The sequence below is a fragment of the Cajanus cajan genome, chromosome 4 (assembly GCF_000230855.2).
Source record: "Cajanus cajan strain Asha chromosome 4, NIPB_CcT2T_4, whole genome shotgun sequence".
Classification (NCBI taxonomy): Eukaryota; Viridiplantae; Streptophyta; class Magnoliopsida; order Fabales; family Fabaceae; genus Cajanus; species Cajanus cajan.
Window position 1 is genome coordinate 58237712 of NC_138520.1, and position 12252 is coordinate 58249963.

The 12252-nt window shown below is 30.7% G+C and overlaps 1 protein-coding gene across 1 annotated transcript; it reads left to right on the forward strand.

The window, feature by feature from the left end:
- Positions 1-1336: 1336 nt before the first annotated feature.
- Positions 1337-5988, forward strand: LOC109807590 (Leucine-rich repeat transmembrane protein kinase family protein). The gene is made up of 2 exons (XM_020370133.3): positions 1337-4791; positions 5334-5988. The coding sequence occupies exons 1-2, from the start codon at positions 1845-1847 to the stop codon at positions 5810-5812; spliced, it is 3426 nt and encodes a 1141-aa protein (XP_020225722.2). The 5' UTR covers positions 1337-1844; the 3' UTR covers positions 5813-5988.
- Positions 5989-12252: the final 6264 nt, after the last annotated feature.

Consider the following 12252-nt stretch of genomic DNA (forward strand, 5'->3'; position numbering starts at 1 on the left):
TATAGTGTCGGGTAATTTACTCGAAAGTTAGAGTCATATGTTAGCAATGGCTATAATAATGAGAAGTGTTTTTACAAAGAAAAGAAAATGATTCTCATCTTGTAGACTGTGTTCACAGGCATTGCCTTATGCTTCTTAATAATTTTGGTAATTGCGGCTTGTTTCAGAATCACACAGTTGATGATTAAGTTATAAGGGAAGGTGGTGAGGGGAATGCATATTCAAATCTACCTTAAATATGTCACCAAGAAAAGTGGATTCCTTACAAATACCACTGCCAATAATGAACAGGATCATAAGTAGGATTCATTCTTGTGTGTATGGTTGTATTCCTCTTGCAGATCTTTGACTACTTGATGAATGGCATTTGTTGTTTCTTACAGAGATGGAATTCCCAATATAAATACATGATAAAAGTGAATTTATAGTGAGATGCAATCATTCAATTTTATTCATATGGTTGTAATTATTGGGGGAAACAGAAAGACAGAAAGGAAAGCCAATGTATGAGAGGTTGTTTGATTATTATAAAATTAATTTAAAATGCCCAACTTTGAGAATATATATTTACTTTTATAAGAAGAAAAAAAGAAACTTACCCAGAGGTTGAAAATATTGTTAGTCCCAAACCAAAAAGTATACAAATAGTGTAATAAGTTTGTGCAAATAACAAAACTGAACTGTCATTATCCAGCCTTTTGTCATTTAATTTTTGTGGAACTTTTGTGGTAAAATCTGTGTTAATGATTTAAAGATATTTATTGACATGTTTCTTTTTGATTGTATAAATCTATTCTATTCTACCTAATTTGAGTTTACTTGGCTAATGAATTATCAACATAATTGATATATGACTGAACATACTATTTATTTAACAAAAGTTAATAATATACCCCTACCATTCATGGTGTTATTACCTCATCATAATTTTCATCATCATTATCTGATTAAGACAATAATAATTCATTATAATAATTAAAATAAATAATAATATTATTTTGTTTTTATTTATTGTTTATCAAATAATATATAGAACACAAAGTTGTAACATTTTGTCATATATGTAATTCTTTTTAACTCATATCTTAATGTGTATAAAACCCACCTACGTATGTCATCATATCATTCCCACCGTAACCAAAACCCAAAAAGAACATGGCAACAATATGATACGAGTTGAGTATCAAAAAGGGTTACTTAGAATGTATGACAAACGAAAATGATCCTAGTAGGACACTTGCAAAATATTTATTTGTGATGGTAATTAAATTGAACTAACTAATTGATATGCTTTAACGTAGAATTTTTAATGTTGACGAAGATGCTTGTAGAGCAATTCTAATAATCTTGAAAACGGAGGGGAATCTGCTTTGATTGAAGCTTTGAAAACAAGGAGCAAAATGCCAGAAAGTAGTGCAGCAAGTCTATAAAAATAAAGGAGCTCGTTTATCAACACAATATACAAATGGTGGAGGCCATATTAGTGACTAAGTTTGAGGAAAACAATGCAACAACACATGGGGTTTGAGCTAGATTAATGCCAAACAAGTCGTGCATGATTCAATGCTGCAGAAAATATTAGGCAAAAGAACAGAACCCCGAGGCAGAGGTGGTGGTGCTTGTTCACTCCAAAATCGTATAAAAAATATCTATCTTGTCTCCTTTTCTTGCTTTAATACAAAGCAAGTATAATAGTGAACCTAGCAACAACTATGGTCACACAATAACAATAACAACTTCAAGAAAGTAGGTAGTGAGAGTAAAAAAAGGAAAACAACAAAGAGAGACCCAATGCAAAACCAAGAGTTGATAAGCTTCTGGTTGAGTTTTTGAGGGAATTGCCAATGTCAATGCCGAGGCAAGCCTTGAGCAACCAAAATCACAACCAAATGTCGAGGCAAGCTTTCATCACAAACCATCACCATCTTCACTATGTTCTTCTTCTTCTCTTTGCACTTCTTGTTCCTCTTTCCTTTGCTGCAAATGATGAAGTTACTGCATTGGTTTCATGGATGCATAGCTCCTCCTCCGATGTTCCTTCAGCTTTTTCTAGTTGGAACCCTTTGGACTCCAATCCTTGCAAATGGTCTTACATCAAATGCTCTTCACCAAGCCTTGTTGTCACTGAGATAACCATTCAAAATGTTGAGTTAGCACTTCCCTTCCCTTCAAAAATCTCTTCTTTTCCCTTCCTTCAAAAGCTGGTCATTTCTGGGGCTAACCTCACTGGAACTATCTCAGCTGACATAGGGAACTGCCCTGAGCTTGTAGTCCTTGACCTTAGCTCAAATAGTCTTCAGGGTGGCATTCCTTCAAGTGTTGGAAAACTCAAAAGCCTCCAAAATCTGAGCTTGAACTCTAACCTTCTCACTGGGCCAATCCCAAGTGAGCTTGGTGATTGTGTCAATCTCAAGAACCTTGACATCTTTGATAATAGTCTTAGTGGGGAAATTCCAGTGGAACTGGGAAAGTTGTCAAATTTGGAGGTTCTAAGAGCAGGAGGGAACAGTGACATTATGGGGAAGATTCCAGATGAACTAGGAGATTGTAAGAATTTAACAGTGTTAGGTCTTGCTGACACAAAAATTTCTGGCTCATTGCCTGCTTCATTGGGTAAGCTAACCATGATTCAGACCTTGTCTATTTATAGTACTATGCTCTCTGGTGAGGTTCCTCATGAAATTGGGAACTGTTATGAGCTTGTGAACTTGTTTTTGTATGAGAATGACCTCTCTGGCTCTCTGCCAAGGGAGCTTGGTAAGCTTCAGAAGCTGGAAAAGATGCTGCTGTGGCAAAACAACTTTGTTGGGGAAATTCCGGAGGAAATTGGAAACTGCAGAAGCTTGAAGATTCTTGATGTGTCCTTGAATTTTCTCTCTGGTGGAATACCTCAGAGTTTGGGGCAGCTCTCAAATCTTGAAGAGCTTATGCTGAGTAACAATAACATTTCTGGTTCAATACCACCAGCTCTCTCCAATCTCACAAACCTCATACAGTTGCAGCTGGATACTAATCAGCTATCAGGTCCAATTCCACCTGAGCTTGGAAGCTTGACAAAGCTAACAGTGTTTTTTGCTTGGCAGAACAAACTTGAAGGTGGCATTCCATCAGAATTAGGAGGTTGTGGAAGCCTTGAGGCTTTGGATTTGTCATACAATGCACTCACTCATAGCTTACCCCCAGGTCTGTTTAAACTTCAAAATTTAACAAAGCTTTTGCTAATCTCTAATGATATTTATGGTCCAATTCCTCCTGAGATTGGCAACTGCAGTTCTCTCATTCGCCTCAGGCTCGTAGACAACAGAATCAGTGGGGACATACCAAGAGAAATTGGCCTCCTCAGTAGCCTCAATTTCCTTGATCTATCTGGAAATCACCTTACTGGGTCTGTGCCAATTGAGATTGGAAACTGTAAAGAACTACAAATGCTGAATCTGAGCAATAACTCACTTTCTGGTGTTTTGTCTAGTTATTTGTCTTCTCTCACAAGGCTAGAGGTGTTGGATGTTTCTATGAATAACTTTTCTGGTGAGGTTCCAATGAGTATAGGTCAACTCACTTCACTTCTTAGAGTAATCCTTAGCAAAAACTCTTTCTCTGGGCCAATTCCCTCCTCACTTGGGCAATGTCTTGGTCTTCAACTTCTGGACCTTAGCAGCAACAAGTTCTCAGGGAGCATCCCACCAGAACTGCTTCAAATTGAAGCACTAGATATTTCTCTAAATTTGAGTCACAACGCATTATCTGGAATAATCCCACCAGAGATTTCTTCTCTGAACAAGCTCTCAGTTCTAGACCTTTCACACAACAATTTTGAAGGTGACTTGATGGCATTTTCAGCCCTTGAAAATCTTGTTTCTCTGAACATTTCCTACAACAAGTTCACTGGCTATCTACCAGACATCAAGTTATTCCACCAACTATCAGCAACAGACATGGCTGGAAACCAAGGTTTGTGTCCTAATGGTCATGATGCATGTTTTGTTAGCAATGCTGCAATGACAAAAATGCTGAATGGAACTAATTCTAAGAAGTCAGAGATAATCAAACTTGCCATTGGATTGCTCAGTGCCTTGACAGTTGTGATGGCGATTTTCGGAATTGTTACTGTCTTTCGAGCAAGGAAAATTATTCAAGCAGACAATGATTCTGAGATGGGAGGAGATTCATGGCCTTGGCAGTTCACACCATTCCAAAAGGTAAACTTCTCTGTGGAGCAAGTCTTGAAGTGTTTGGTGGAATCCAATGTGATTGGAAAGGGGTGCTCAGGGATCGTTTATCGTGCAGAAATGGAAAATGGCGATGTCATTGCTGTGAAAAGGCTATGGCCAACAACAATGGCTGCAAGATATGACGGTCAAAGTGACAAGTTAGCTGTTAATGGAGGGGTGCGTGATTCCTTTTCAGCCGAGGTGAAAACTCTCGGTTCAATTCGCCACAAGAACATTGTGAGGTTCTTGGGGTGCTGTTGGAACAGAAATACAAGATTGCTTATGTATGATTACATGCCAAATGGGAGCCTTGGAAGTCTACTTCATGAAAGAAGTGGAAACTGCTTGGAATGGGAAATCAGGTTTAGGATAATACTAGGAGCAGCTCAAGGTGTGGCTTATTTGCACCATGACTGTGCTCCTCCCATTGTTCACAGGGACATCAAGGCCAACAACATCCTCATAGGCCCTGAATTTGAACCATACATTGCTGATTTTGGGCTTGCAAAACTAGTTGATGATGGAGACTTTGCAAGATCTTCTAGCACACTAGCTGGTTCCTATGGTTACATTGCTCCTGGTTAGTATAGTACTACTACTCCAATACTTCAACTTTTAATATCTAGTGTTACTTTTATCATCAAGGAGAGTTTGTCTCCAAATAAAATGAAACAAAATAAAATATGTTTTAATACATGTTTGAGAAAATAGTTGATACATGATTATCATTTAATCACATATAATCATTTATGTTAAGTTGTTAGCTTTTATAATAAATTAGTAAAAAGTCATACTAACGATGATATCTGATTAATTGACCGTGTAAAACTACTTTACACTGACAGTGCATGACCATTAAACTCTAGATAATATTCATTAAAATGGTAAAAAAAATTATATTATCATTCTATCATAAACCAATATAGTAAATTTGTTGACTTTTATAAGAATTATTTTAAAAATTACACCATTCCGATTATTTAAGAATGTAAAGACTTTTACATCAACAATGCATGTGTATTAAACAAATATATAATACATTTTTTTTTGAATATGCTTTCTTTCACAATTACATGCTAACATCTCTTCATTACTACCTTTTATGCATGATGGGGTTTGAAGAGTATGGCTATATGATGAAGATAACAGAGAAAAGTGATGTTTATAGCTATGGTATTGTTGTACTAGAAGTACTAACTGGGAAGCAACCAATTGATCCAACAATACCTGATGGACTCCACATTGTTGATTGGGTAAGACAGAAGCGAGGTGGAGTTGAAGTGTTAGATGAAAGCCTGAGAGCTCGGCCAGAATCCGAAATTGAGGAAATGTTGCAGACATTAGGAGTGGCTTTGCTGTGTGTGAACTCAAGCCCTGATGACAGACCAACCATGAAAGATGTTGTGGCAATGATGAAGGAAATTAGGCAGGAGAGAGAGGAGTGTGTGAAAGTTGACATGCTTCTTGATGCATCTTCTGCAAATGATTATCAACAAGAAAGAAATCATGATCATTCCAATGGAGAACCAATGTCAATGTCAATGATAAGCACCAGCAGCAACACAAATCTGCATCTGCATTACTCTCCCCGTCGCCCTTAAACACCAAACTAACTTTCGAATGGTCAGTGATAGTAATGTGGCTAGGGAACTAAGATTTCCTTAGCAAGAATGGCTTCTATCATGTTGTCATTAATTCAGCTTCAATATTTTGGTTTGTATGTGTATAAGGATAAAATCATAATAATTGTCAGCATTGAAGTAATCTTTGTTTATCACATTACCTATTTTCTTTGTGTCTTGAAGGGCATATAAACAATCTATTATGCATACACATATATAAATATACAGGGGACACATAGTGATGCCAATAGGGTGGGGTGGGTAGTAGTCCTCCGCTACATGACCGGTTTAGTATATGTACCTATGAATTTTTCATATATATATATATATATAAAAGTATTCATGAATATTTATTAAAATGTAAAAATGAAATAAAAAGGTAAGAAATAAAATAAAATTAAAAATAAATAACCTTAAAAATATATATTTATATTAAAAATATTTTTGCTAAAATAAATATTTATAACGTATATTGTTCTGATATGCCTAAAAGTCTCATGTGGGCGCTATAAATGTTTTAATAATATTTGCTGTGATGTTCATGAATGGTTCAGAATATTATCAAGATTTTCGTCCTTGGACCATTGGGGATGGAATTACTTTGATGGTTTGTACAAGTATTTTTATTTCACTAATAATTACTATTCTAGATATATCATGGCACGGGATTATTTTGACTACAAAACCAAATCAGATTATAGAGCAAGATTTGATAAGTATTAGTCAACAAATTGGAATTCATTTATCAACAAATTTTTTTCTTCCATTTGAACTTATTTCCATAATTCTTTTAGTTGCCTTAATAGGTGCAATTGTAGTTTATAAACACCCTCCATCCTTAATCCATCGAGACATCTTTTAAATGACAAAATCATGACAGTACAATAAGTGTCACAACAGACTTATGGTAGGAACATATATATTTATAGTAAAATTAATTAAATCAAATTATTTTATATATAATAAAAATAATTTTTAGTATTTTTAAAGTATAGATTTTGATGAATACAAGTATCTTATTATCTATGACGAGTTTTATCTGTGAATATTATGAGTACGAGTTTTTTTGTCATTCTTATGACCGTCAATTAATTAATTCTTCAAAATTTATTTATTTTCTAAATTAATTTTTTATACATTAATTTTATTTTTATATTATATAGATTAAATAATTTCTTTTGGGTCCCTCTAAAATCAGGTCCTAGGAAGTCATCCTTCTAATCTATGCTTAGGCCACCTCTACTACTTATATTACTCTCTTTATTATTGACTAAATTTAAAAAAGATTGTAAATCTCACTGCTAGATTAGGCTAACGACTCATTAAATGAATTGTGAAACTCATTAATTTCTAATAAATTTTAGTTAATATTAAAGATAATAAAAAAGAAAGTGTTAAAAAAATTTCGTTAACATTTGAATATGACTAACTTTTGTTCCGATGGTCTAAAAATATATTTTTGTTAGTTTTAGTCTTCATAAATATTTTTTAAAATAATCTATCTCACAGCAAAATAGATGGTGACATGAAATGTAAATAATTAAGAATGGATCTAGAAATTAACTCATAAAAGGGCTTTTTTTTTCTTCAAATTATTTAAATATTTAATTTCAAATAATATAGTGTATTATCAAAATATTTAAAAATACTAAAATTTCACAATATTACTCAGTATGTGTTTATGAAAGTTTTTTTTTTTATAATTTTTTTAATTAATTTACTTACTTTTAGATAATTTTACACTAAAATGTATTATATATTAACTAAGAAATACATATGAAGCTTCTTTGGGAGGGATGTAGGCACTTACCTTCTCTCTCCATGTTATAATCATGTCATATCAACAACTATTTTTGAGTTTACACATGCAATATCAAATTTATGTTATGTTGAAGGTGAATAGCTGTATTCCTCTTATTTTAATTAAATTACTAATATGTATAAAGATCTTATATTTTGTATTTTTTAATTTTGTATATTAAATTTATTAGTAATATTTATATTTTACTTTTTGTATATATGATAATTATTATTTTAATTTTTTTTTCAATGACTCAAAGTCTTAGATTCTCCTCTGAACACGTGACATTATATGTCTTTTTCTTTTTGTTATTAAAAAAAATAGACAAGCCAAAGAAGAATAATGTCCAATTAAACGTAATTAAAAAATGCCCACGACATATATCTATTTGAAGTAGTTGAGATACATAATTACGAGGGCCAGTCGAAGAACAATAATGGCTGCATTTGAGTTTGCACCCATCTTGGCCAGGTCGTCATCATATTGATGTGTTTAGATCCATGTAGTGTCCTTAACACAAATGGTGATGGGGATTATTTAAAAATAAAATTAAAATTTATGAGCAAAAAAATAATAAATAAATAAATAAATAAAATAAACAAAAACCAAATTTAATTATATTTACATGAGCTAAAACATATTTTATATCTAATAAATTTTAATTTAGTATAGTTATTAAACAAACATCTAGCTAGCAATTTAAAATGGTTGTCAAAGTGACTTCGACTTCAGTGAATTGACAATACATGTTCTCTGGTATATTGAATTAATAAATACATTTAGATTTCTGGATATTTAAAGAAATGAATGAGATTTATCACTTAAATTTATTCAATGAAGGTGGCTCTGAGGAAGAAGGAGAAAGCGTCACCACAATTTTTTTTAACATAAAAGGTTAAATGGTAATTTTTCAATAAATAATTAAAAAAATATTTAAACACAATAATAAAAATTTACTTGTGCATGTGAACTAATGAAAGAATTCATCACCGTAGTAATCACTTGTCAAAGTGTGCTTAACTTCTTCTAAACAAAAACCCAACATTCTTACTATGAAGCTCTAATTATTATCAATGCTTCTTTCCACATCTAATGAAAATTTTGTATCGTCTAAGTGGAGTAGTATTTTTGGTTTGTAGTACATGCTATTTTTATAAGATAGTTATATGTTAAATCATATTATATATATATATATATATATATATATATATATAATATAATTATAGTATTGATATGAAATATCTATTATAGAAAATAATGACTAATCTTTATCGAAGATTATGATTGTATAAAAGGTGAATATTTTCCTCTTAATATAGTTTATTTCATACTTCAAGTTAATATTTGAACTTTGAACAGCTTGATTAAAAGACATAAATGATTATCATTTATGTCAACTATTAATATTGGTATATGTTGTACTAGATAAAAAAAAAATGGAGTGAAAAAGTGTAATTAACATGCAAAAAAGAAATTAACACCCAAACTACCTATATAACATAACTATAAAAAGAGAGAAAAGATAATATCTACATAAATATATACATATGTACATATAGATACATATATAATATACATACATATACGTTGATTGAAAAAATCAAAATAGTAAAATTGTATACATTGATTAAAAAAAATCAAAATAAGAAAAATCATAAGATTTATATTACATTTAAAATTGTTATTATAAGATATATTTTAAAATAAATTATCATCTAAAAATATATATTAGATATTAAAAACATATTTATATCATAAATAAATTAAACTTTATTTTTATAAATTTAACATATTTATTTTTATATTTTTAATAGTGTTAAATTATTATAAAATAAGTCTTTATGATTGTAGTTCTACCCAAATATTTAAAAATTGTTTATGATAGATAAATAAATCATACTTAAAATATATATTTTTAAAGAAAATTAGGTTCAAACCAAGTAAATTATAATAAAATATAGTATGACCTAATTTATTTTCATCTTTAATACTAATCGTAGATATAAAAAACTTGTAATAAATAATTATAATATATATTTATACCTTTAAAAGATATATAAAATTTTTAATACTACAAATATATATAAGAAATTAAAAATAAGAAATTAAAAAAAGAAATTAAATAAATAAATTAAAAATAAAATTAAAAATAATAATTAAAAATAAGATTTCTGACGAAAAATTCTGTCAGAAATTTCTGACGGAATAAATTCGTCAGAAATGTCAGAAATTTCTGACAGAATATTCTGTCGAAAATTTCTGTCAGAAATTTCCGACGGAATATTCCGTCAAAAATTTTTGACAGAATATTTCGTCGGAAATTTTTCGTTAGAAATTTCTGACAGAATTATTTTTCCGTCAGAAATTTCTGACAGAATTTTCTGTCAGAAAGTTTCTGTCAGAAATTTCTGACGGATTGATATTTTCGTCGGAAATTTTTGACCGAAAATTTCTGACCGAAAATTCTGTCAAAAATTTCCGACGAAAATATAAATCTGTTGGAAGTTTTTCGTCAAAAATTTACATTTTTCTTGTAGTGATATATATATATATATTTATATAAGTTTCACGAGTATTCTTTAACTTAGAAATTAATTTGTTGATTTGAAGATAGGAAATATAAGGTAAGATCTGTTGACACCATACTGACAAAATAGTGAAATGACATCTTCAATAATTATTCATACAATGTAAATTCAAATTATTCAATTATTATATTTGATGATATTATATTTATCATCATGCATATTGTATTTCAAATAATTTGGACTTTTCTAAATATGATATTTATTAATAAGTATTTACTAATATTTTGAATATCATTTTGTATGTTAAAATAAAATAATATCATGAACTACTAAACAATTTTATAATTAAATGCATTTTTGTATTTGTAACGATCTATTATGACCATCATACTTACAAATCACAACTACTAGCAACAAAATTATCTCATACTTAGGTATTTTAACTCAATATCTAGATATATATGCACACTATAACATGTATATAAATAAAAACAACTAAAAACAACTATACAATTATATATAGTATATACACAATCATCCAATATAAACACAATATAAAATCCTAAGTGTCGATCAAACATAACTATATAGACCCTCCAAAGGTAATCATCAACTATATCACCAACAAAATGGCCCATTACAACTCCATAAGCCCAAGTCCAGCTAACTCTGTCCTGCTCCCATGAAAACATGATAATTGTAGTCCAAACCACGTGAAAAATATACAAGGATAAACTATATTTTAAAAGAATACAAGTATTGTTGGATCAAGCATTTACCACTATATATCAAAGGACAATTGATGTTACTCAACAAACAAGTATAAAAAGAGAATATCTATATTACCATTAGCATCCACACATGAACCATCTATAAACACCTCATGGCATACAATAATCACCAAATCAACCTATTTGAAAGTAATACACATAGCAATTCAAACATTCACCTCTATCATACCATACAACAAGGTAATCATCCGATACATATGAACAATGATTAGCTCTACCCACATCACATGTACACACACAAAAATTAATGCAGCATCACATATTCACCTACAAAGATATGTTTAATCCACTTGAGCAATTTAAGTGGTTTAATTCTACTAAATCAAATGTTATACACACTTGTTGGATCCACAACTAAATTGGGATACCCATCCCTATTATTGATTTCTTGAATTTCACCACTTACATTAGGAAAGTCAGGTTCCATCGTTAGAACTAGTATAACTAGGTGTAGGGGTACCACGACCTTGACATGCATTACCAAGTCACATATGGAGTTAGCCTACTAACTATCTTCAAGAAACCATACAACCTTTCTAGCAATCAGTTAAGGGCTGTAACACTAAACCTCATGTTTTACTCCACATTGACTAAGTGTAACACCCCAATTTTCAAAAAGGTTATTATTATTATTATTATTATTAGATGGTATTTGGTCATAATTATTTTAATAATTATAGAGGAATATTATTTTGTACGTTTTAAATAATTATTATTTTGGACAACTATTTTGTACGTTTTAAATAATTATTATTTTGGACAATTATTTTGTACGTATTAAATAAGTATTTTTATTAGCATTTTTAAATAAATATTCATATGTTTTAAGAGAAGGTTGATTTTATATGATATTTTGTTATTGAAATTATATTATTATATTTAGGGTCAGAAATATATTATTATTATAGAGAAAAAATATTTTATAATATACATGTATTTATTTTATTTAATTATTTTGAGGAAAATTAGAAGTGGGTTAGAAGAGAAGGAAAATGGGTTGGGTTGACCCAGTCCAATGGATTAATTTTAAGAAAGGAGTCAGGTGGTGTTAACCCTATCTGCCTCATTTGCGTTCTGAAGGGTTAGGGAAAAAAAGAGGAGAAACAAAGAGCTCTAAGGAAGAGTACTCAGGAACGATCTTAGATCACACCAAGACCATTCATCTTCTGCTCATCCAGGTACGGGGGAAATGGGTTTCTTCATATGTGAATATAGGGGTGTTCGGGTAGTGAGGGCAATCCCTAAGTCCCTCTAGGAACTCTATTTAAAATTCTGAACGATTATCTGTGCAATCGATGT

Bases quoted from the DNA above. Each gene is read 5' to 3' on its own strand.
- LOC109807590 (XM_020370133.3), top strand. From the start codon at position 1,845: ATGTCAATGCCGAGGCAAGCCTTGAGCAACCAAAATCACAACCAAATG. The intron at 4,792-5,333 runs GTTAGTATAGTA...TGGGGTTTGAAG, and splicing joins CTATGGTTACATTGCTCCTG to AGTATGGCTATATGATGAAG.